Source organism: Atractosteus spatula, chromosome 12 (genome assembly GCF_055471065.1).
Source record: "Atractosteus spatula isolate fAtrSpa1 chromosome 12, fAtrSpa1.hap1, whole genome shotgun sequence".
Taxonomy (NCBI): Eukaryota; Metazoa; Chordata; class Actinopteri; order Semionotiformes; family Lepisosteidae; genus Atractosteus; species Atractosteus spatula.
The window spans coordinates 38,718,797-38,745,984 of NC_142717.1; the positions used below are offsets into that span (position 1 = coordinate 38,718,797).

At 39.7% G+C, this 27,188-nt stretch overlaps 1 protein-coding gene across 2 annotated transcripts in view; it reads right to left on the minus strand.

Annotated features, from left to right (window-relative positions):
* vps13b (vacuolar protein sorting 13 homolog B) overlaps positions 1-27,188 on the minus strand; it is a 324,831-nt gene that overhangs the window by 257,537 nt on the left and 40,106 nt on the right. For both annotated transcript variants that reach the window (XM_088929247.1, XM_088929248.1), the window contains exons 6-16: positions 26,983-27,164; positions 26,038-26,212; positions 20,129-20,421; positions 18,128-18,223; positions 16,727-16,849; positions 16,336-16,473; positions 14,561-14,648; positions 11,693-11,887; positions 9,381-9,550; positions 8,691-8,885; positions 4,510-4,634 (exon numbers count right to left, since the gene is read on the minus strand). In XM_088929247.1, the coding sequence (XP_088785373.1) occupies positions 4,510-4,634; positions 8,691-8,885; positions 9,381-9,550; positions 11,693-11,887; positions 14,561-14,648; positions 16,336-16,473; positions 16,727-16,849; positions 18,128-18,223; positions 20,129-20,421; positions 26,038-26,212; positions 26,983-27,164 (1,780 nt within the window). The remainder of the gene's footprint in view (positions 1-4,509; positions 4,635-8,690; positions 8,886-9,380; positions 9,551-11,692; positions 11,888-14,560; positions 14,649-16,335; positions 16,474-16,726; positions 16,850-18,127; positions 18,224-20,128; positions 20,422-26,037; positions 26,213-26,982; positions 27,165-27,188) is intronic.

The window sequence follows — 27,188 nt, forward strand, 5'->3', positions numbered from 1 at the left end:
ACTCTCAAAGTTAAATTATGGCCTGCTACACAAAGCTCTTTAGTTGGTTAAACATAATAGCATATGTTGCTGTCAGGTGCTTTACCATGGGAAACATTAAGTAAGCCTATAAGGCTCTGAACAATGCAGGTGGCACTTTTTAAAAGAGAATAATTTTAACTGGAATAACAGGTTTAACAGCCAGACCAATTCAGACTCGCTGCAGGATTTCTATGAAGTTCACAGTCCGTACACTGACTTTCATTAAACGTAAGTAGTGCTTGATGCGTTTCAGCTGTAGTTTTATTCACTGCAAGCTAAAGTTCATTTAACAGGATCTCTGATTTCTTGTGTACCGTGTACTTAATTATAGAGGGGGTTGTTACAACTTAGCTTAAATAATTTACTGCCTCGAAGTTAAACTTCAGTCTCTTTTGTAGCTGACAATGCGTATGGCCAGTGGATCAGTGGATTGCTAGCTTAGCAATGAAACAGTAAATGCCAATGTTTAACTTTCTTTTTTGAAAACTAAAACGTGGAACCCAGAGGTTTTTTTTTTGTTGTATCATGATAAGCTCTCCCATCAACCTGCAAAAAGAAGCCCTTTATATCTGATTTATTCCCACTGCTCTTATTTTTATTGCAACTTGCTCAAACTACACAAATATTTTTGTGGAGTATCAGGCACTGAAAGTGGCTATTTTACTACTTTGTGAAACCCTGCACTGTTTAAAGTCATCTAGTTTCCAATGCATCTTTAGAGATCCATGTTACAATCTTTTAATTTCTGCTGACTTGACTTGACCCAGATCAATGACTTGAGAACTTCCTCTGTTAATTCACCAAGAATTTGTTCTGATGATACTTGGTTTTCCTTCTTCTTTTCTATCAAGGTGAACTTTTTTCCCTTCACATTTAGTGCATTTAGAATCCACATGATTGTAATTAGAGACATATGCTTCTATAAAGGCGTTTGTAGTGCTTTACATAAATCTTATTAAACGCATCTTAGAGAAAAAAGTTTTTAAGCAAATACAGACTAAATGGCTGTAATGCAAGCAACTACAATATAAGTTACCTGTACATCCTGTATGTACCTACACCCAAACTAAAAGTAATAACCAAATGCTTTTACTAATTATTTCCCTTAATCCATGCTTAGAGTTAAAATGTACATAAAACAGCTAAGTGTGCAGTGATGAAACTCAAGGTGAATATCTGATTGAAAGTGCTAGAAAAAGCACAAGTGATCCCAGTCTAATCGATCAAGGCACTGTTTTTAGCTCAATTTACACACCCACTAACTCATTCTGCATTCTGCACAACATTAGGAAGCTGTAGTAAAGTTCTCATCGTTTTGCTTTCATTTCTGCACTCTTCCCTGTTCTCCAAGCAATGGTGAATAAACCACAAGCACTGTGATTAAAGCAAGTATAAAAGACAAAGCAAAGCACAGTACATTACTTTATAAAACGTGCCCAGTAATGGAAATGTTGAGACTGAGACCACCACATTTACATCACAAAGTATATAAAATGACTGACAGAATGAAATGAGAGAATATTTCTATAAATGGTACATTCTTTCTTACATCCTTTTCATTTGCAGCAGAGAACTGCATATTTAAGTTAAAAGAACATGACATCTTTGAAGGAGTTACATCACTTTTGAAAGTTTCCCAAAACAAACACAAATAAATTAAATTAAATGCTACCACCTGGTGGTGTTTCTGTTTATTCAGCAAGCAGTTGTCACTTCAAGCAGGCCTTGCTTTCAGGTTCAGAACAGTCTGACTGTTACTCTGTCAAACCAGTTAATCATCATTCTTCAAACAATGAACTGTCAAGTCCTATTAATGAACTCCTGAGAAAAGACTTGCCTGCAGTGCAAAAAAGCTGGGATAATACAAAGAATGCCTCAGTTAAGGTAGGGTCAAAATGAGAAATGAAAAAATGAAATAATAAGTTCTCGCCTCATAACCTTTTAAAATAACAGAAGCTGATTATTATCTGAAAGGGATTAACTTAAAAAGAAAATGCTAAGCTTCTCAAAGAAATACTTCAGACCTGTCAAGAGTCGGAAGCTAAATTTTGCAGCTGAAATTTAAAGTGCTGCTACACTAGAACAAAAAACTGCTACCTGAAAAAAAAAAAACAGCTGAAAACATGAAAACACACCTGCTTCAAAGCATTCCAGTCTGGCTCTTGAAATAATGGAAGAAATTAAATTAGTGAAATGGAAATGTACAGTTCAGAGAAGATTTCGCAATTGTTTTTTTAAGAGCTCAGAACCTAGACTAATATTTGGATTCTACAACTACATTCACCTGGATGAAGATGTCGTCTAATCAGTACATTAATGCTGGCCTTCAACATGTATGCTCTGTACATATGAGTTGCATTGTTCCCACCATACACACTCTATACATCCATTTGACTCCCTACACCTAATTACCTCATTTAATTGAAAAGCAGCTCTAAAACTGTAATAACTTCTGTGTTTGGTACTGGGTGAGTGCCGAGTTCAGCTTCTATATACAGCATGTTTTATGTTCAAAGAACCTCCAAAACCCTGTGGTCAGGTCTGACCACATGATCAGTCTTCAGAAAGTGCAATTTCATTGCTTATAACATTTGGTAATTCTGTCTAGACATCTATGGAAAGCAGTTCAGCCACTGTTACACACCAAGGGGAAAAATCCTTACACCTCTACGATTCAATTACCGAGTGACAACTCCTGACCTATATGAGTGAGGGCATTAAAGATCTCTTAACAAAACTCAAAATTCAGGTAACAAGTCAATATTCAGTGAAGTGAGAGTACAGCTTTTATGAATACAAAATGAGAGAAAACTAAACTGGAATGTTTGAAAAATTACCAAGTCAATCCCTGCTAAAAGATTTCCAATCCCATGATTTTACAATTATGCATTAAAAATGCAAATTTAAAATTGATTCTCCTAATTGAAATATTAACACCAAATTACTATATGAAGAAGCTGCACTGTAACAGTTTGAAGTCTTGTTTAGTCACCTGTTAGTCATTATAGTTACATAAAAGAGAAACACCAACACAACGTTACCTGCTAACAAACCACTGGTCTCAAGACGAGAAATACCTTGAGCTTTCAGCAACATACTGAAAAATTACATCATTGCATCTTAGTCCTGTGGGAGGGGGCAGAGTGGAACAGTGAAAAACAGAGACCGAGATGTTCAAGCGGCGAATGTAAAGCTACAGTATGTTCTGATTAAGAGCAGAGGGGGTGTTCCTATATTTCTCTTGATCTGTACCACGCACACAGTGAGTTGTATGTTCAATTTCCATGCAACTATTTTATAGCTTAGCTTTCATAAGCAAGGGCACTGCAAGGTATGTGTGCAGGCAGCTTTTTTTCAGCAGGGTGTGTGCGTGTCTATATGACAAGAGTTCCCAGATGTTGCCTCAAGGACACCCAGTTTGAGAACGAAATGCTTTCATCTCCAAGGATTATCCTGTTGATTTTATTTAATTCACACACACCCCCCCCCCCCCCAGCCTTCACATTTTTACTGCTTTTGAGGGAGATTCCAAATGATTCATTTAATCTGCCTTTAGCACAGAATAAAATAATAAAATGTGAATATGTAAAACATTTTCATTTTCATTGCACACTACAAAGTCAACTGGGACTTAAATTGGTTTATAAATGCAGGGCAGGATTCTTTATACAGTGGAGGAACGACGCTAAGCAAAGAGTCACTTAAACAGCTTGTTCGGCAACCATCTGAGACTTCTCAAATCTGTTACAGCAAAAGCACATCCCTTGTCTTATGTTAGAGCTCACGGGCATCATGACACCTCACTTCAAATGAAAACCTCCAGGATTAATATATTGTCCAGTAAGTCGTTGATAATACCCGATTTTACCTTGCGCCTTGCAATATGCCAAGTGACGTCTACTTCCAGCAACTCTCTGACGCGGTTTTGTTTGTGCACCCTGCACAAAACGTACCATCCTTCAACTGAGTGAGTGATCACTTAGGATTTACCTAAATGCATATCTCCTTCATTTCCTAAGCCATTGCTTGTCAGCCCCTTCAGACTAAGCACAACTTTCTCAAGTAGCAGACTGACCCGTTGTCAGAAGGCGTGCCCATCCTATTGGACTAATTAATTCTCTGACGGGGGTTATCCAGTGTACGAGGTTGAACATGGCCAAGAAAAGCGACACAGCGACTGGGGCGGTTTGCAGGTGGCCTCTGAAGTGTTGAAAGTCGAGTAACTCAAAGCTATGTCAGTCAGAGGAGTCAGCCTACGCCTCCTCACTCTCCCCCGTGCACAGTCATGAGGATTGCAGCCACACGCCGAGATGTGAATAACACAAATTTGTTATTTTTATTTCCAATCGGAGGGGTGGTGGAATAACAAAAAAAAACCTCCACATATTTCTGTTATTGAGCATGCAATGTTCACACTGTAATTGCAAAGCTCAAGTCCTATTAGACCAGGTGCTTTCCACTAGGCAACGAATGGTGTAGGACACTCACCAGTACGTTGGATGTCTGAGCAGCTTGGCGTACAGAGCAGTGCTGAAAGATGGGACGATGGGAATAAGGTTAAGAAACGATCCTTCGCTGTCCATGCAAGTCAGCCCTGCCTGAAAACCGAAGACCTGCAACAGAGAATGAAAGAGAGCTTAGAAAGATCAAAACAACTCTTTAGAGAGACTGTGCACAAAAACATGCCAGGATCCCAGACCACCTGCCAGACCTTCAGACACGTCCCACAGTTCTCACCCTCCCCTCTGACACAACTGACACAGCCGTGTTCAGAAGGTTCAGCAATAACTCTGCCACTACAGACCCTCCACACCCACGTCACCTCGTGAAAAGTCAAAGACAGGACTTCGGGTTAGCAATGTTAGTTGGCATCAAACATTTTAAGGGGGAACATCTGGAAACAATATGGAGGGAAATGTTTAAAAGGAAGAATGGTGACAAACATCTGTTAACCTGGAGCTCTGTAAGACGTTGCAAAGCTTCTTATGAAACACTGTGAATCAGAAGAAGTAAAGCAAGTGGTTTCATTTTTGTAAACTGTTAAGGACTTATTTTATCAGTTCAAAGCCCTAAAAAAACATGTCGTCACAATCTACAAAACTGATGTTGTTAAATGATGGTTACTTCTGCCGGATATTATAGAGAGAAAAATGTGTATGGTAAAAAAAAAGAATAAAAGCAGACAGTTAAAAAGTTTCAAATTAGTATCAGTATAAGTATTACTAACAGTGGAAAATTAATCAATTTAAATAACTTGGTACTAATGATAATCGTGGACCACTCCACTCCATGTACACACCACTCAAATGCAATTAAATTATCCATGCTCATATTACTCTTACTGTGCCCATATTATTTATGCATGTTTATACATGTACGTATATTGAAAGTTAACTAGCAGACACAAGCCATCGTTAATATAAAGTATTAGATCAGAACTTGCTCCAGCTGTGAAAACAACCACTGTGCCCCCAGCTGTTGTGCATATCAAGGACATGCAAGCAGACTGATTCCAGTCATTCTTCCCATTAAGCCAGAAATGCAGACTCAAGCAAGACCTGCTCTTTCTTTTCTTATTCAAACACTTTACGATATCTGAATATCTGAAATTTCGTGATGTTGAAAATATCATCAAATACAATATAATTTATTAAGGTTAAGAATTCTTTTAAAGAGTGGGGTCCCCTCACAGACCAGGATTACACTGGATGGGACAAACACCCCACAGAAACTCTGCACATGGAGATCTGTAGAAACATCCTCTGTGTGCAGAGAAAAACAGCTAACAGGTGTAGGGCCGAATAAGGCCAGTACCCACTATTGATAAACATACAGAAAAGAGTATTAAAGTATTGGCTACACCTAAAAAACAGCGACCAAAATTCCTACCACCACAAAGCCCTGCTGAGCCAAGAGCTGAGCCCAAAACAGAGCCCCCTGAGCCAGCTGGTCCTGAGGCTCACTGACTCAAGCCACACCGACACCAGGCTAGCCTCAAGGACAGCACTACTAGAGCACCACAACTCAGACTCAAGCACAGATCAAACAGCAATATCTCACACACTGGGACACACACACACAAACACAACATAAACTGGAATGCTACAGAACCCTAAACAGACAATACACACTAGCCAAATAGTTGACCAAGATAAGAAACAGCAAAAAGAAACAGACCCTGAGGAAGTACAGGCTCAGTGACCACAGCCTGGCCATAGAAACTGGGCGACATAGGCAGACCTGGCTGCCCAGAGAGGACAGGCTCTGCTCACACTGCCAGCGGGGAGAAATAGAGACAGAGGTGTACTTCCTACTGCACTGTGACAGATACTCTGGGATTAGAGAAACATTCTTTCCTAAATTCAGAAATCCAATCCCAGAGTTCCCACACCTGCCAGAATCACAACGGGTCCCAATCCTACTGGGAGAGGGAGGAGGGAACTCAATTGAACTGGCAGCCCAGTATGTGATCTCCTGTCACAGCCTGAGGAACAGTGGGTCTGTCTCCCTATAATGCTCCATCTGTCTACAGTATATGTAAATATTTTATGATATGTCTTTGTTGTTAATGTCTGTAATATGTCTAGATTTTTTAAAAAAATTTTGTTTCATGTGAATTTCATTATTTTTATTTGCCTTGGCAACACTGATTGTACCCATCGGTCATGCTAATAAAGCACCTTGAATTGAACTGGAATTGAGAGAGAGCACAGAAACCGCGTGCACACGATAACGTGAGAAATCCGCTATTGAAAGCCCAGCAGGTGTCACGTCTCTCCTGGTTGAACCTTGCATGAGCGAGAGGTTTCCCTGCAGGTGAGAAGACTGGTGCCGAATGCGCGGAACCACGTATGAGTGGGTCTGGGGGTCGGCCAAACCCGCACAGGGAAATCAAATCTCGCATAGGCCCATGGGAGAGTAGAGTCATACAGAAAGAAGTTGATTGGCTCAGTAATGAATGTGACCAGGCCTTGACGTGGTATTAAAATGAAAAACAAAAATCAGACAATAGATTCAGACACTGGAATCCTGTTTTCGTTCCCAAAGATACGTTGCCTGCTTTTAACTGGTCGCCTGCTTGGTTCAACTGCCCTCTTCAGGTCTCACATCTACATTTACGAACGCTACTACAGAATGGAGAATCTGGCAGAGAATGCCGAGAGGACCTAAAGACAGCTGTCTCCGGTGAGCAGCGGTCACCTTGCTACTTATGCAGTGCATTTCTATCTATTATCTGTTTCCCTGACCATCACTGTCACGTCTCAGGGAAAAGACTCTTGATCCAACAGGGAGGAAGCCATAGTCACCACCCGAACTGAAGCTGAAGGGGGCTCTCTCCTTAACAGCCAGGGCCAAAAATTAACCTCAGCATGACCTCCTGATAAGGGCTGTCAATACCTCCAGTAAACATCCCCTCCTTTAAAAAATAAAGTGCGCTTAATTAAATCTATTTAGTGCAGCGCTCACTAGGAGGGCTTTTTCAACATTCTATTGCTGGAATATTGTATGCAATATTGCGTTAAAATTGCATGTTTAACTGATTCTCCTATACTTTCCAGTAGCGTCCTAAGATTTGTTTAGAATACGTATAGAAAAAATACTCACTAAATGCTCTCTGTTTAGTGTTTTAATTATGTTTAAGTTTCATTTATCACAAACTTACATAAGTCATCAAATACTGCATTTTATAAGTTGCGTATATTAAAAACAGAAAACACTACCATTCCCCCCCCCCCAAAAAAAAAATCTTTCATTATGTTTTGGCCTTAATTTAAAGCTGACAAATCTGAACCTCAGTCTGAGTCATTTGTACATATAGTATCAGCTCAAACTGCAGTATATTCAGATCCACCACATATAAAGGGATCTCCACACTGACTCTTAACTTGTACTCCCAATTATTTATTAACTGAGCATTCAAGAACGAGATGCATGTGTAAATATTTCTTACACATTGGAAGGTGAGGGCGCGAGTGTTGTTACAATGCCTAAAGCTTTTTAAACGTTGGCTCAATTATTAATGCTCTCATATTTTAAACTGGATCTGATTTTTGCTTTTTTTACGTCTGCCTTACATTGATTTCGCAGTATAAATGTAGGGTTAGCACGTACAAAGTATGAAAATTATAGAATATTTGCATAGCAATTGCTTAGTAAGTGCATATATACTTACACATTTCTTTAATGGGCATGTAACTACACATCTGACATGAAACAACTGTGCCAAACTGCAGTTGCAGAAACCAGTAAATTACACATTTATTATGTTGAAAAAAGCAATATAACATTGTAATTACCTGCAAGCACATGTTGAACTACTGATGGATACCATGTCCTTTAATCTCACTTTCTTTTTGCTGTATTTACTTTCATACCACAGGCGTAAAAGAAAAACTGAGAAATACAAAAACCAGGCTTTTTTTTAGGTTTCTTTAGGTTCGTTTTAGTTTATTTTAATCAATGGAGTAACAGAGGATAGCAAGAAGAAAGTAACGATATTCAAAGTTAGGGTGAGCGGGAAGGGCTGTGGGTATTTTTGTCTCAATTTTCACTTGTTTCACGGGCTGCTGAAATTAAAATAAATTAAATAATAAAATGATTTTAAAAATAATTAAAATTTTAAAAAAGAATCTGATGGGGGGTCCACGCGTGTGAAGGGCCTCCCTCACCTTCAGGTAGCAGTGGGCGTAGCAATGGTGCAGCAGGTTGTCGGAGGGCTGGCCGAGGCTGCTGACCGCGCTGACCAGCTCCGGGGCGTACATCGGCACCGAGTGCTCCAGGTTCACCTTGTCCACCTGGATCCTCAGCGCCGGGAGGGGCCTGACCGGCTGGAACGCCGGAGCGCTCGCGGGCGCCGAGAAGCTCTGCGAAGGAAAAAGACAGGAACGATGCGGCAACGCCACTCCGAAGCGGGCTGCTTTTGTCTGTACTTAACCAGCCGGCATTGCGGCCTCACAGTCCTGGGGCCCAGGGTCCGGTTCTTAGGGTGCTAGCTGTGTGGAGTTTGTATGTTCTCCCCGTGTTCGCACAAGTTTCTTCTGGGAGCTCCGGTTCCCTGCCACAGCCCAAGGTCAAGCTGGAAAACTGGCCCTGATGCGCGTGTGAGCACGCTTGTATGTGTGTGTGTGCCCTGTGATGGACTGGTGTCCCTGAATGAGATGAAGCGGTGAGCAAACAGACAGCTGGATGGGTGCTCGCTTAACCCTTTTCATCACTCAAGGTGTTACCAGTGTAAAAGGTGGTTAACGAAGTGCTTCCTAATCTCCTCTTGATGAACACGATCTGGTGCATTTTGTGTTGTGGTTCCTCACTGATATCGACCCGTGACAGTGCTGCTCCTGGACAGGAGCTGCCGTTACCTTCTTGCCCATAATCAGAGGCAGCAAACAGTCCAAAAGGTTGAATTCAGCCATGGGGATGGTGAAGGAGATTTTGAGCACAGTAAGAGAAGTCAGCCGAGTTGGGATGAATTCTTCCAAGGCTGCTACTTCGTCCGGGCTTGGCAGCACTCTGTTCTCATCCACAGCATCTGTATTAAAAACAACCATGCTGAATTTTACATTTCACCAATCACACCATCTTTTCTTGAATCCTGGTGTCATACCTGTCTGCAGTGTACTGCATGTCACTCTCTGAAATAGCCCTGGACCAATATCAAAACTCCCACGCAATCCAACAACATTAATCACGGGTCTCTCATTCCCATTTGGTGGTTTTGATATGAATTAGAAGCTGTTTGTTTCCATTTATCAAGCACTACATCCACATCAAATCAGGTTGCTAATCCACATATTTAAAAGCACTCATGAAGTAATCTGGATCTTCACACAACATTCTTCAGTCAAAAAAGAAAGATAGCAAAGCAAGCATGCTGTCAGCATTTATTTATATGGGAAATCTCTGTACCGAACTGGGCGAAAATTGAAAACCTTTGTAGATTCAGCCAATCTGGCTCCGGTTCTATAGACCTCATTTGGAAAGTTCTGTTCCTAGGCTCTATGCAGAGAGGAACACAGCCGAGATTTGTTGTCTGACTGCCCCTGACATTACTGTCATCCACTGATGACAGTAATGCAATGAATCTCTTGCTAGGACTGCCTGGAACAAGATGACTGCTGTTGCTGTAATCACCACCTATTACTACTGCATTAAACCAAGCTTGCAAATTAAGAGAAAGAAGAGATGATTATTAATAATAGCTATTCATATATTATTTCAGTATTCTTGCAGTGGATCACCCTTCTTTTAACCTAATGGCATGCTTTCCATTTACCTCATTGTGCCATCCTTTCAGATCTTGCAAAGAGATCCTGGGTATCAGGTTTTTTTTTGGACTGTATGGTATGTGTAAAAACAATTCTTAAAAAGGCAAATTCCTCATCCATTCCAGTGATGTTTTGGACTCACATCTAATAGAACAGGCTAAAGGATCTATATGTCAGTGACCTGCAACAACTTTTCTAGTTCCGCCAAATCTGCTGTTTAGGCAACCAAGAACTTTCTGTTGGTGGAAACAGTGCAAGGACAATCGGGAGACAGCAGTTATTCCTGCATTAGCAACAGTGAAGAATCTTCTTCCCTTGCATTCCCGAGCCCACCAGCGTTTTCCCACATAGCTCTAGCCGTGTGAAATTGTGTCAGATCAAACTGTGTCAGCCACGAAAAGGTTTGGGTGGAGAAATGGCATTTATATCAGAGCACACTATTTTAAGCACAAGTTCAAGCCCAATTTTAAAAGATTGTCAGCAGAGTTTGAAACACTCTAAAATAATCCAGTGCAGTCTCAAATTGGGCAACGTGGACAACGCTCCACAATATATGCTTACCAACTGAGCCATTATTCTGATGCTAGTACACAGTGCAGTGAGACAAAATTACAAGGAAAGGAAAAATAAAGTTGTTTTTCTCCCAAAGACATCTGCCGCACTGAATCTCAGACCAAAAATGGGCATTCTACCCTCTCCTTACTGCATGGTTCATAGATCTTCATCTTGTTTTGTAACAAGACAATCCACAAACAGGAACGCCAAACAGCTTATGAACAGAGAAGATCTAACATGGATTTAAACAAAACATAAATATCTAGCTAAGAGCTTGGCTCTCACCATAACTTGGGCTAAAAGCATGAAATGCAGGTCTCGGCGAGTACATCTCAGTCTGCGAGATGCGCTGCATTGTACAACGCATCACTGCACAGAACATTGTAATTTCCCTCTAGCAGTACCCTGTCCAAGGTGTACAAATCTAACAAGATCAAAGCCTTCGCAGAGTTTCAATGGAATGAGTCTGCATGTCGAAATGTGCTGAATCTGTTCAATTCATGCAGCATGTTAGGAGGTGCCAATTTCCAGGCAACACCATAGAAGAATAGGACACAGCTTTATTATACACAAAAGAAAAAGGGAAAAAGACTGCAAAGAGGCTACTTATGTGAAGCAGAATAAAGCAAAATGAACCTGCTGTAACACTGGAGTATGGATTCTGGTGTCAATAATGTTAAGGTCCCCTTCTGTGATAAACTCTTAGGGGATCTTCCTTTGGAAGCCTGGGCTTCAATGTCCTCCACTACCCAGTTCCCACAATTACTTCTCTGAACCCCCACTAAGATCAGTAAGAGAGGTGCGGCTGACTGGACTGCGTGGCTCTGAACAGGGGATCGCTGGGCTCGGACCTGGCTGTGGCCTGCTGTAGGGCTCATACTCATGGTCCAGCGCACAGGCCACCATCTTGAGGATTCTGTGCACCGCACTGCTGTGGAGGCGGACGTCCAGAGGCCCCACGACCAGTCTCTTCACTGACGTCTCCTGGACCATGGGGGGGCTGTCCTCTTTGTTCAGTGTGGAGAACTCCTGCTGACCCCCAGATCCTAGTCACAACAATAACAAGGAGAGAAAAAATATCACATATCATCATTGCTGGTAACATAATTAGGGCTATTATTAGTCATATCTGTTAAAGGTATCAGCAGTATATCTATTAATGACTTGCAGGGATAACGTGACTGATTATCAAATATACTGTGTAATTCAGGTACCATACTTGCAGACTATGACCTTTGCATTGATTTACAAGTACAGACTGTTTAAGAAAATTGTGTAAAATTTACACATGCAAGGAAAAATTTGTATTGTACAACGGATAATTCATAGCATGCAAAACAGATAAGCCACAACAGAATCTAATTTTTTAAACTAAACCACTTTGATATGCAAGATAAAATAGCGACTGTTTATTTTTTTAAAACCTGAACTTTGCTTCACTTGCTTACAGGGAAAAAAACAAACAGAGAAGAGGTCAATTCAAGCTGTGTCCATCATTTAAAATCCAACAAGCATAAGATCTTATTTGTGTCAATCTAAGTATGCGGTCCATAGAATACAGCACATAACAAAACATTTTCTAGAGTCTTTGACACTCAATTGTTATGTTTTGTCCGTCATAAGAACTATAAGAAGAAATTCACCTTGTTCTTCGTCTTTAACCAAAGGGAAACCATAATGGGGAAAAATAAGAAGATGAACTTCCTTTCCTTTTCCTGTACTTATTTCAGGTCTCTTGCATGCCAATTTTGGATTCCTTTTCTAATATGTTTAGGGTTCAAATTGTTCCTTGATTTTTTAATATCGAAAGCACGCTAGTCAATATCACGTCCTTTTCTTATTTTAACTGCAATTCACTGAAACAAACCAAAAAAAAAATCTAAAATACACATATGGCAACATTTAAGGCAATTGAAGAATTAAAAAACACAAATTAGTTTGGAATTTAAGAATTAGAAGTATCTACTGTTGTCTGTTGACAGATTACATTATTTTAATGTAAACCCAGCACAGAACATATCTTCTTAAGCTGAGGTTTGCTTAAAGCTTATGACAGTCCTGTGGTACCAGCACCTAATTTGTTTTATTAACACGAACCTGATAGTCTAGCCTTGCTGAAAGAGGTTAATACTGACTGGAAGGGATTCCGATCAGAACTATAAATTAGAGCTGCCGAAATGGGGAGATGGGCATGGTATCTCAAGTGAAAACAGTCTGACAGCTGAGGCTGACAGTATCTTGTGCCTTTTTAATTTAGATTTTTATCACACTCAGATAGGCAAAAAAGACCACTGTCAGAACAAGTAATGAGAAGGAGGAATGTGAAAGGGAAGTACTGTAGATTACAGATTTGATTAGCCAGGCGTGATTTTTCAGTGTTAATCCTTGTTATTTTAAATGAGGAAGAAAAGAATCAATTTCTATTATGTTAAAGCACCACTACCCCCACAAATCAACAGGTGTTAGAAAGTGACAATTATGATTTAATCAGCATAAAACATGTTGCTTATTTAACAAAACAGACCAGGCATATCAATAATGTAAACTGAAGAAAACCAAGTAACGGCAGCAATTGGTTTAAAAACAAACCATTCCACCAGGAAACTATTATTACTTCTGCTCATATTTACAAAGCCCTTTTTGACATGCGGTCAGCATATCAATGTACTAGCATTTGCTACACAAACAAAATTCTTTGGAAGTTAAGGATTTCTTCTTTAGGCCAGTCTTTTCAGAAATCTGTACGAGATGACAAGATTGTTTCAGGGAGAAACAATTTATAATGTCTACACTAAAAACGTATGAAACTATTTTTTACCATATTATTTATCAGTACGAAAGTCATACTTCGGGAAATCTGAGTCTCACACAATGCTTCAAACACCTAATGCATATAGTTACTACATATCAGTAAGACCCATATACTGATCTTCATTTTCAGAATTCAAAAAATATTAATAGCATAACACATGTTAAATTATTCTTAAAATCCTACCATTAAGCCTTCACTGGCAACTGTCCAGTGCTCTTTTTCTCACAAACCTCTATTTCACGAAAAACCCACTGATGTCTCAAGAGGCTGAAATAAGCTTTAACAGAATCACCAAATTTGAGGAGAACATTTTCAATACTCAGAACAAAAGCCTTATGAGAAATCAATATACAAGTTTATTTTTAAGAGCAAACAATTGTGATATTTAAGAATGGATACAGAGGCAGTTGAGCACAACAACAACTCCGTTCCACAGGATGACCTGACGTTACAACATGAGGATTTTAAGATGAGCAGGACAGACAAGAGAACTAGTCCAAGCACTATATTCCTGAAGCCTGAAAAGAAACACTCTTGATCTTTTAATTACAAGCAGCCATTCTTTATAATCTGAGAGAAAAAACATTCTTCATCTGACCTGAAACTCACAATGCACTGGGATCAAACCCAAAAAAGGGTGACAGACATGATTTGCAAAAGCAAATTCGCACTGCTCTGGCTTTTTTTTTTTGCAGGTGAAGCCTGAGACAAGCGTATCAAGGCACAACTCAAAGAAACTCAAATATCTGTCAGCATAGCTTAAATAATCCTGATGGCTAGCCTCCAGGTAAATTTGGGATACAACTAGGGACAGCGGGTCAAGGACCAAGGCAGCTGTGAAGAGTGAGGAGAGCTCTTTGTTTCTGTTGTTTAAGAGAAAGCAAACAACGGAGAAATAAAACAATACCTTTGCTGCTGCTGTTCTCCATTGTGTACAGGTAATCCATGTAGAAAGCACCAAAGCGCTGCATGCCAGCTATCTCTGTGTATGTCTCCTACCGACAAAGAAAGGCAAACAGAACTCAAGTTCCCCAAGGATGGATTTCACAGATTACACACTGGGCCTGCTGAGTACTAGAGGGAGACATGCTTGCTTGTGTTTGCACACCCCCTCACAGTGAAGCTTATCAGCTGAAAAGAACAAGGGTTATCGTCCCCCATCCCTCTCCAGATAGGTAATGCCACTTCAATTGAAGATCAAACACCACCACATCCAGAAAACGTCTTTCACCCTCAATTGTTATGTTCAAACCACAAGGTTAATGAGTAATATTTATTAAATGAGACGGGATGAGAGGGGTTATACTTTTTAAAAGATGAAGATTTTTAAATGTTTCTTACTTTTTTAATGCTTTATTAATGAAATCCACGAATCAAGTGCTTTATAAAGTATCTGACTGCAATTTTAAAAAAGCACCAAATAAAAAAAAATGTATGAAAACTACTTGAGAGACTTTCTTTAATAAACATTTCCTAAAAACCGATTTATTTTTAATAACCTGGCATTTGGGAATTGTCCTTAGATAATGGTATAATTTTAATGCTAATGGAATTAAGAAATAAGAATGCAGATGGAGTTACAATTTACTGAGCAGCAGGTACTGCAACAAAGTACAATGGTTGTATGTCTATGAAGAAAGCTGATTTCTATATACAAGGATTGATATGAAGTTACCATTAGGACTCAGGCAGCAATAAGAAAATCAAGGGGGTGTCCTTGTAAGGCCAGTTTGCATCATGCTAAATGCACAATCCTGCCAGAAACACTTCTCTAATCATCAGAGTTCTCAGACAGGTTTTTACCATCTGGGAAAGGTGTGAAGTAACCAGCTGCCCAGCTAAACCCTGTTTTTCCCTGCTGAGCACAATATTTCCACTGAGCAAATAAAGGTCTATAAGCACATTTAAAAACAATCTTAGTATTCATCGCAATTCTAGTTTTTGAGCCCTGGTTTTCAAAGGAAAAAAAAAACTTAAAACCATGGGAACTCCTAAGAGACTTTTAAGAATGATTTAACCCGCAAACATGCTTGAGATAATCCGAAAGGAGCAAAAGTAATTTAAACCATGACATGAAAAACAAGGGAAGCATCTTGACGTGAAATGCCCAGAGACATGAACACTATAGATCAATCAAGCCCTGTGTAAATTCCAGCAGTGGCAAGTGTGACTGACCACACCTGACTTGGCAGTGTGTGTTGCCTCTGTATATTCACAACTGTAACAAGTGAAAAAGGTAGAGTCTTGATGCAAACCCCATATCAGATAAGAGGTAATAAACCAATATTTCATTATGGGATCTCTTTCTATGGCTTTTAAGGACATTCCAACTATTCTCCAATGCTATCTTTTCAGATTAAAGGACGTCTATCATTCTGTAGACATAGCCCTATTTGAACAAAGTTACTAGAGGAAGTGAACATCTAGAGCCTCCATTAGCAGAATCTCTGTGAACAGCCTTCCTTCCTGAACTGATAAATTGTCAGTGGTAATTCAAGAAGTCATCATAAGATGTATCCAACCAAACTTTTTTATATCAAATCATAAGACGTTGAGAATATCATATTAGTACACCTGCTAAAAATAAATCCAGAAGACTTTCAAAAATTACTAAAAAAGTTTTGTATTTTCAACCACCCCTTTTAATATACTTGTACTTCACAGTTTTGTTGTCCCGCAGACCTTGTGATGAGTGGAATCTAAAATGAACTCCGCTCGAACACCATTGTTCTCCGGGCTCCGGTAATCGAACAGGGAGTTGGTGAGGTACGTCATTCCTTTACTGCTCAGGCTCTCCCCACAACTGAAGAAAACCGCATCCTTTAAAGCAAGGAAAACAGGGCTCATGTTATTCACACGGCATGACGTACGCGCCATCAATACAGAAAACATAAAAAAAGAGGTCCCTTTTTAGGTGTTTTGGTTTTAAACTCCTTAGAAAAAAAACAACAGATCTGAGCATGCCTTTCTATTTCACCTGAACACAATGTCACAATAGACTTAGCCTCCCTGCTCTTCGAAACCAGCTGAAGAAAGCTGGCCTGCAGTGCAGAAGATGTGTTCTCATGCTTACCTCTTCACATCTGTTCATGTTCTCCTCAAAGTCTTTGACTCCCATGATTCCCTTCAAGCACAGAGCTCGGCAGCCCACAATGCCAATCTGGCAATCGAAGAATGGATCTCCCATCATGAGAACCTACGGCAAAGAAAAATGGCCCTGCTGATGCCTTCACAAAATCAGAGAGACTAGAGGGAGATTCTTCCACCATCTTGCACCATTTCTTTCACACTAAAATGTACAGATTTAGCACTTTATGTCCTAGAAATAGGAAAGCACACACTGCTGTTTGGACAGTTGGGAGTGAAATGTTTATTATAAGGAAAAGATTGACAGTAGTGACTCTCTGATGGTATAGCTCCTAGACAGTCAGGAAGTCTGGAGTTATTCTTCTTTATATTATCTTCACTCAGCTCAGGAGAAGGACATGCACAAAATCCAAGGTAGACTAATCTTGTTCATCTCAAGCAAAGTTTTGCTATGTTTTGGGTGACATCAATATTTTCTAAGAGAGTTGCAAGTGTTATTGGACCCTTCTGTAAAAGCATAAGGGTAATCATCTCAGTAAAATAAACATGATATAGTTACAGAACAATACTGGACATAAAAATTGAAAACAGAATTACAGAAAACCCTTCAATGGTACAGAATATAATTGAAAAATTACTTCATTTAGAGATTTAAGCGAGACTGTACTTTTGTTTCATTGGATAATTGGACTACTTTTAACAATATTATTGGTATATCCTGCTGTTTAACAAAATTAAATTATCTTAATGCACTGTAAAACAAAACCTTCTATTCAGCAAGCTGTAGCGCTGTACTCATGATGACAATGAGTACACCAAAATCCACAAAATAATACATTACCCTGGTATAGACTAATTTATCAGCACAGAATGAATCCCTTTATCACACTCTTAATGGGGTCAAGAAATCTAAGGATAAAAAATACTAGAGACCATGTCAAACTTCTCAATTCTTTTCAGTTTTTTTTACTGAAACAAAACTAAGCGAGTGTAACACTATAAAACCCATTTATCAGGTGTTCCATGTTCATAGCTTTATTACAGGATTGTCAGGTTTTTAGGATTTTTATTTAATTGTAATTGCCATAAAGCAGATAACTAACTTTAATACTAATAAACCTTCCACAGACCACACCACTGGAAACACAGGGAGCAAGACTGAAAAATATCAAAACACTAAGGAACTTTACAGACCTAAAAAGAAAATACTTGAAATAAAACACTTTCTTTTCCTCACTCGTATGTAAATGTGCATCCAAAAACCCACTGGGTCAAATTCCTTTATTTTTTGTATTAGAAGTTGTTTACTCTTACTTACTTCCAGAGAATGTATACAATTCTGTCGATATTGTGAGGAAACACATATTTTCAGGAACGAAACTCCTACCTCAACAGTAATTCCCTCTTGCACCAGACAAAGTACTTCCCTGGACTTCACCTTCTGGGGGCTATAGTAACTGCTTTCAGCTTGCATTTCTGTGAGCTGTAAAAAAGTACGATACAGATCTTGAACGCCCGTTGCATTGTTGCCTTATACAGCAGAAATCTGCCATTAGTGTAAAGACCTGATGAAGACAAATTAAGCGGCGCAATACGCCAATTTTACTTTTGCACAGGAAACAGGTGCAGAAAAAAACAGCTGCAACTTATTATCCACATTAGAGAATAAACCTTTTCTTGCCCAATACGTTGATTTAATCACGTGTGGATAACGCCACAAGTTTCCCAGCAGCTTGAAAGTTCATGATGAACCTTCTTCAAACAGAACAATCCATTTCACAATCGCCCCATGCCTTTGATGCCGTGTGCTTAGACGTTAAGTGCTGCTGATTCATTCTACAGAGACAAAAATGCCTGTGTTTTAAGCATTTCACGCAACCAAGGGTCTTTCTAAAACAATATGGAATGTACATAATAATTTTTAGAACCAATTGCCTATTTGTCTTCAGAGGGTCAGAACCATTTCACAACTACAGTATACCCAAATTAAAAATACTATAAAGGAAATAGATACAATAATAAAACAGTAATAAAGCATGGATCCTTATTATACAAAACCTAATATTAAAAAAAGGAACAATGTTTTTCAATAGCCGATACTTTATAGGCAAACATACATGTAGGCATTTATACATAGCTGTTTTGCAGGAAATGATATTCTGAAACATGAAGATCTCTTGGGGAACAATAAGAGATACATTTGTTTTTTTTTTCATTAAAATATTATTTCTGCTTTATAAAGTAAATCCCACATTATAATGTAAAGATTTTTTTAAAATATGGATTTATTGGGCATTCGCTTAATTGCTACTTTTTTCAATTTACTGGTATTAACTGACCGGCCTCTGACATACCTCTAGCTTCCAATACATAGTCCCTCAGCATATATACAGTAAGTACATGTGGTAACTGTTCAAAACTAAATTCCACAAACTAAATACTTAGAAGCAAAACTTCGGCATTAAAAAAAAACTGATCACCCTTCAGCTGCCTGCAATTATTTCAGAGGGAAAGCAATTAATTGATTAAAAGAACTCAAACAAGAACAATTTTAAACATTATTAGAAAAATGCAAGGCATAATTTGGCATGATTTTAAACTGGAAAGCTACCAACTCTTCTGAACGCTAATGCAGAAATGTGACCAAAACTGAATCCAAAATGAATTCCATATATTTTAAACAAGTGAGGAGGATAATTCTGCTTGCCCCCAGATAGTCTTAACATGCAAATGACCTCCAAAGAGAGACCTCAAGCAAGCCGATTGGTAATGTTCCACACAACTATAAAAATAAAATCAAACTTCTGACAAAACACTTATGAAAGCGGTTTTCAGAGATGGAAACAAAACGGAATGGAATTACTATTTACCGCCTGTGCTAATGATTAATGTTTATTCTCAAGACAAACGGAGAACAAAGCCTTGCCGAGAAATCTTCCAAAAACCTGCACGAATTTTTAGTTCACTTCAGAATGTAGTTTCTCCCATACCATGGAAGGAGTTAGATAAACTGAAGCCAAGAACTCATTATCAATGCTTTCAACAGTAGCAACAGCAAAATACTGTTTCTTTCAATCGGTGTGTATTTTCTAATACTTCTAAGCAACGAAGTAATAGGTGTTTGTTCAAGAGGAGGAGTTGCAAGTTCACAAAGTTGCCAACTTCCAGAGGAAAATACTACTTCCTGCCGAGCATGTCAGGTCAGGGCTGTCTAGAATTAAAGACCAGGACCGATTCCCACTCCAGCACCTCTTAAAACAAAGCGAGCCCCCAACAGCGCTGACGAGAGGTTTTTTTTTTTACATTCATAGAGAGGGTGAACGCCATTCCACGGCCTCAAAGCTGGGGGGTTGCCGTTATCACCCCGACCTTGCAGAGCTCGCCTTACCTTGAAGGTGACAGAGGCCTTGGTGCAGTAGAAACCAATTGAGATAATGGGGTCCTTGGGGGCCTGGCGTCTGAGGCTGCGCTGCTGCCCATCCTCCACCACCTGCTGGTAATAGCCCCCCTCCTGCTCCTCATCCTCCTCCTCCTCGCCGGTGCTGACGATGGCAGGAACGAAGGACCAGGCCCAGGACACCCAGCCCTGCTCGTCCTCCTGTACTCCATGCTGGAGGTACAGCTCCGGGTTCTGGTACTGACCGGCGTGCAGAGCCGGGCCGTCGGCCTCCCCCTCCCCACCTGTCGGCAAAGCAGGAAGGAGTCAAGGACAAGGCACTGCCAGCTCCTGCTGCACGGCCAGCAGCACCGGAGCCATGGCGACTTCTGCAGCCCTCAGCACCCTGAGCCCACACAACTGCACTGACAGAAAGAGCTTTGGAGCCGTCTCTTTCACCATCATAAATCGTCAGAGAGACTGTGACGAAGAGCTCGTTGGGTTTTGCAAATGACACGCTGCGGTCAGCCAATGAACTGAAATGCTGAATGAACCTGGAAAACCGCCCAGGGACTGGGAGGTAGTAAAATAAGAAAATGTTTCAAAAAGGTTGATGGAAACTTACATGTAATTACACATTTAAGAAACTTCACAGAACACAGGCACAACGGGCCAAAAATGCGAAATAACATAAAGAAATGAGGGCTGCTTGGCCAGTGTTTACAAGATCATTTCAAGTGGGACAATAAATGCAAGTAGGAAGACTTGAGTCTTGAGTGTGAAGCTACTGACACTGGAAGTGGGAGCAAAGCCCTGAGGGTAGAGTAGCAATTATCTCCTGCAGCTCAGGCAATCCGCTCTAATTGAGACCGCTGACATCCCAAGTCTCTGAGCTACTCTGTCCAACTGACAAGAACGGTTCCAGCCACACATCTGCCAAAATACAACCTGAAGCAGCAGGACACAGTCAGACCCCACTTACTGAAATAGGAGGAGAGGGACTGAGTTGGTGCTGTAGGTCAGACTGATTTTAATGCACTCTTTGACCTCTGAACCCTTCACATAGTGTATATTTCCATGCACGCTGTGACGGGAAGCTGATGTCAATATGCAAGAATGCGTAATCCCATTCCACAAAGGCCAATGTCTCGGCGAGAAAACATCATCACTGAGATCATTTCAGAAAAACCCAAGAGGCTTAAAATGGCAAAAATGACAGATTTTAATTAAGTTTTTCCAGTCAGATGTGGTAGTTCCAAGTCCTACAATATCCTAAGTGAAACACTTTGAGGTGTCAGGTTTATACATTAATCCCTTTAATTTCAAAGATGGCAAGAAACACCCCAAAACATCATAATATGATAAAAAAGGCTCAAAATGAATAAGTCCATTATTAAAAGCAAATTACAGCAGGCAAGCTACTGAGGTGTTTAACCTCGGTAACAGGTAATTTCCAGGTCAATGCAAATCTAGAAGACAGCAGGCTGAAATACACTGCTCTCCTAAAGTAGTGGGACAACAAAAGTCAAATAGCAAAAGGTTATTTTTGCTTTACAGTCAATAAATGTGAATTTGTGACCACAGGACATTGAGGTGGACATGCATGCCGAAGTCAAGACATTCGCTCCACTGTGCATCACAATCTGCTCCGAAGTACAAAGATGAGCCAGGAGAGTTTTAGAACCAAGTTTCAAGGACAGATCCAACTCTCTCCTCTTTGCTGACGATGTTAACTAATAACTGATGGCAGCTGCAGATAGAATTCTGAAGCTTAAAGAAACATTTTGCTTTTTTGTCTAGAAGAAGATGCATCTACTCTTGCTGGGCAGGGCTTTCCCATGCAGCATGACAAGGACCCAAAACACATGGCCAGAGAAACTTAGGAGTTTATCGGGACAAAACCAGATCATTTAGTAACGTCAATCTCCAGATTTACAACCAATTTACAACCATGCATTTCACACGGTGAAGAAAGGAATTAAGCAGGTAAACCCTAAGAATGGGCAAAACATCTCAAAAGATTACACAAGGAAGACTGGAGAGCTTACACTTTGCTTACACTTATATAGTGCGTTTCTGGACACCCCACTCAGAGCACTTTACAGGTAATGGGGACTCCCCTCCACCACCACCAGTGTGTAGCCCCACCTGGATGATGTGAGGGCAGCCATAGTGCGCCAGAACGCTCACCACACACCAGCTATCAGTGGGGAGGAGAGCAGAGTAATGAAGCCAGTTCATAGATGGGGACCATAGGGTCTCAGACATCATGCAGTTGTTGCCTCAAAGGGATATACAACCAAATACTGACTTTTACACTCTGAAATTTCCGGTTTGAATTCAAAGCATGTTTTTGTTCCAATATGATCAAATGCATGAATGACCCAAAAATCAAACAAAATAGTGTACATATGATTCATATTAATCTCACGCTCCCAAATACAAATCACCAGACTCTAGCTTTGCTGCCCCAATACGTTTGGTGGGCACCACACATAAATCTCCTTCACTTCTTTCTTTGGCCAGATGTATTGCTTTTCCAGTTCCTTATCAAAATATAATGTGAACTTTTAAGAAATTCCAAATGGGTTCCTTACAAGTAAATCTTTAAAGAAAAGTGCCTGAAGGCCCCACACACCTGGAAGCAGGTTATTAGACTGAAGCCAACACTTCGCTCTTACTCAAACCTGCTTCTGCTCAACTTACCTGACCTACCTTTGATCCCTAGTTCAAGTAGTGCCCTCAAATGCCAGTAGATGTCCCTCCTTGTTTGCAGTGCAAGTCAACGCCTATGTACCCGATAACGTGCCCGCCTTCTAACACTTTCACATACCTGTTATCTCTAGTGCAGAATACAGTAAGCTGCCCACCTGTCTCAGATCAAGCCACAGCCCACTGGGTACCATCTGAACAAACACTCTCTGGTCACGACTTTCAGAAAAAAATAATCCCTGGATATCTTTCTTTTCTGGCAAAAGCATCACCGCAACAAGATTATCATCCACACCCAGAAATTATTAGTGGACAGATTTAGTTATTTTGCTCTAACAAGCTTAACTTAAAGCCTGGCTTTCTTTTTCGTACTTGTACACTGCTATTTAAAATGACCGCTTACTATTCAGTCTAACACAATACTGAGCACATCGCACACTAACACATGCATGTCTGCGTTCAAAAGAACCACAACTGGCAAAAACAGCCATCAGAGGCTAAGTGCCAGCAGAGAGACGGAAACCACTGACACAGCCCCGTACTGCAGGGTCCTAGTCGGCTATGGAAGTCATTCTGGGATCTCAAATACAACAACTTCCCACTCAACCCTCACAAAACAGAACTACTGGGGTTTCTTGGTCACAGTCAGCCAAGTGTTAAAGGTGTTATAGCCTGCAGGTGTCACGGAGCACTCTGGGGTAGGAGGCTCACAGATAAGCCACTTAAAAAGACAGTCCCTCGAAACTCTCGTTTTTCTATTTAAAAAGGAAAGGGTAATATAGCAAAGACTGTTTATTCTATATTTACAGGAACTTTTGCCCCTTCCAGTTTTAAAAGGTTAAGAGCTGTTTCATATAATTTGCCTTTAATTTCACTTAGTGCAGTTTTGTCTTGACAAACTCTGTCCTTTATTCAAATATGTGAAAGGCATTTCAACAGGACAGGCACCCTGCCTGTCCGAAAGGGTGTCTCTGTTACAAAGCAAACAAAATGACACTTCCTATCGGGAAAACTCCTGATATCTTTCCAAACAGCTTCAGTTTTGTTTTCAATTACTTTCCTATTTCATAAAATGAGATTTTGTTTGTGACTAGCCCTTTCATTTATGAGCTTTAGTCATCCAAATTTCCCCAACCACTACACTTTTAAAGATAACTTCGATACATTTCTTTGGTGAAAAGATAATGCTCTCTGATTAGATGCTTTAATATTATATATAATATATAATTATAATATCTAATAATAATTACATATCTAATGTGGTGTTTTTCTCAAGTGTTCTTGAGAAAACATTAAGACTCAAAAGCTCTAAACAGCTAGCAGTTCATTAACTAAAAAATAAAACACCTTATAGAAGGTAAATTAATATTCCCTTTGAAACAGCTTATAGATAAACCACAGATAATAATTAAATGAGAGAAGAGCATGATTTGCCCTTTACTGTGATAAATATTTTATTACTTAAATTGTTTTAATAATCTATTTTACTACCAAAGCACTTTTAAAACTGATTTAAAGCAACCTACAGTAAAAGGACTCGATTGGGATACTAAACATATTGTATCAACATCTACACAAAGATAAGCATCAATGTTACACACTCAGACAGTTGTTATACTTGATTGCCATTTGGAAGATCCCATATTTATGTCTGTTGATTAGTCATTTAAATACAATGCAAATTTCATACTGATTTCTACTTTAATCTCAAGATAAATGTTCTACAGTCCAATTCAAGTAAACCTTCTTAATGTAACAAGATCTCAAACACTCGTGTTCCAAGAGTTAATCCCCTCTTGTATATTTTTGTGATAGGATACTAATTCACTCTCCGAGTTCCACATAGCAGTAGCATGACACTGAATCTTACATCTGGCTTTAAACTGGGAATGTGATTCATGCCAACTAGCACTACAGTTCTGGCAGATCACTCTGCGCTGCCCACATCCCCCTACATAAATTAAACTTTTGCAACAACTGATTTCTCTGTACAGACAGTGCCAGTGCATCTTAATCCCATTTAGTGAGACTTTCAGGGCAGGCTGAAATTGCTGGATAACATTAAGGTAGTAAGGGCGTTCCTTCACGTGCTAACAGAATACACACACTCACTCGGCCGTTACTTTCAGGTACTAATTTATCACCTTGCATTCAAGGTTCTGTATCTTCTTTCATCACACAAAACCAGGGGCAGCGATTCCACAGAACGCCCCCTTTCCACAGTGGCTTTCATTTGTGTTCATTTGTGGAAAACGCAATACCTGCAAGCTCATGTAAAACTTCAGCTAACAAGAACGGTCTCGCCCCGTGCGCAACCTTAAGTCTAGCTCATCCGGGTTACCAGCAGCTAAGCAATCTGAAAATCTCATCCAGCCATTTCACGAAAGAAGCCACAGTTGAGGGCTTCCAGACTCCCAGTACCCTTTGTGTAGAAAACATTTCCTTATAATTTGCACTTGTGTCCTATGGTTTGTCATTCGCTACTCTAAAGAAGTGCATTGGGTTTTATTTTATCTCTACCTTTTAATTTTAAAATAGAAAGTTTACAAATTTTAAAATTTTGCAGTCTTCTGTTCAAGATAAACAGAATAACTTGTATCCGGTTAGAGCAGGACATTGTTTTAATCTAGTTAGAAACCTACCTAGTTGCTATACTGGGGACTAGGGAACACTGCCTAATTAAAAAGTTGATGGTTTTTTATTAAAGGACTGTTTTTTTTTGTTTGTTTTCACTAGTGGCTTTAAGATGTTTGATCCCTATGAATTGACTTCACACTTCTTAACAATATTAAAATTTAGCGGAAGAAACATTATTCTGTGACATTTAAACTAATGACACAGATTTGGCTTATGGATCTTTCCTTGTTATTTCTTGATTCAGACATACATATTAAGCAGAAAAGACTTGTCTTTCACAGCTGTCGGACAATAAAAATATATTTTTTTTACAAGGACACGCACATCAGTTACCTTAAAAAGATAAAGGATAACAATCCATATTTGAACGTTTCTGCAATAAAAGAAGGCTTTTAATCTTGGGTTCACATTTTAAAAAATGAAAAAGCCCATTGTGCATCTTTTTTTCCCAAATGAATGTATTTTTACACATATCTGAGAAGTTCCACAGAGGAAGTTTCACCATAATCTGCTGCTGAATCTTTTAAAAGGGAAACCATCCATCGCCCACTTGGAATTCCAGTCATACTCACCAGGAATGGTGATCACTGTTTCCCTGGCATGGCTGCACATCTCCTCAGCTTCTCCCTCTTTATGAGTGCCTATCTCTCCATAGTACAGGGCAATACCGAGCTCCATTATGCGGATGAACATGGGGAGCTGCTGGTCTGTAATAGAGAGCTTCAGACATTCCACCAGTGTCTGGATCTGTAAAGAACCAAGCAAAGTCATGATGTCCATTTCTGATGCCATCAGATCAGTCAGGTTGATTGTCATCAAGGAAGAAATGGCCAGATTCTTACTTGTTTTAGCAAATTTTCACGTTCGACTCACTTATTCAATTGACTGAACTTAAATCAGAACAAACATTTTATGTGTGATTTCAGACCCAAAAACAGTTTACAGATCCATCAGTAATTTACCAGCAAAGAACGTTATGCTTACTAATCTTCTTTAAATCCTGGCAGAAAAACAAACAGCAGCTTTGCTTCCTTACTTTTAAAGGGGGGCCTTCTTCAGTTAAGAAATTAAGTCATCATAATTATAGGTGAAGTGAAACAAAAAAAATGTTTCCTATATTGAACATAAGATCTTCCAGCACCAGGAAGTCTACCTCCCGCTGTATTTTCTCCTCAAACAATTTCCTAATGCATGCCCGGTAAAAAAAATGAAATAGTACTCAAGAAAACGTATTTAAAATGCTTAATGCAGTGTATTACCACCCTGCAGTCAGAAAAACAAATGTACAGCAACCTAAGCAATCAGGGTCATAGCTTATACAGCAGTCAAATTCTTAACCACTCAAAAATGACATGTGCAAGATATTAAGACAGTGCTGACCAAAATTAAATTATTAACACTCCCATGTCACATTCCTTGCTTTAATACTTTCCTTTTCAAATAAACAGTGACAGGCTGCACGGAGTAACCTTAAAGGATCTGTGTTATTGGAAGAGAAGCCATATTCTAGGGCTTACTTTAATAACAGAGGGTATCTTGGAGTTGATGTTATCGTAAGTAAAGTGCAGTCGAGTTCGAAAGGAGCACTTGTAGAGAAGAGGATCCTGGTAGAACTCAATCTTCCCACTAGCGTTCCGCTTATCGAGGCACACCGTGCAGTCGGAGAAATTAATCACCTTCCTTAGGACCAGATCAGGAGCTGAAAGGAAAGTAAAAAAAAACA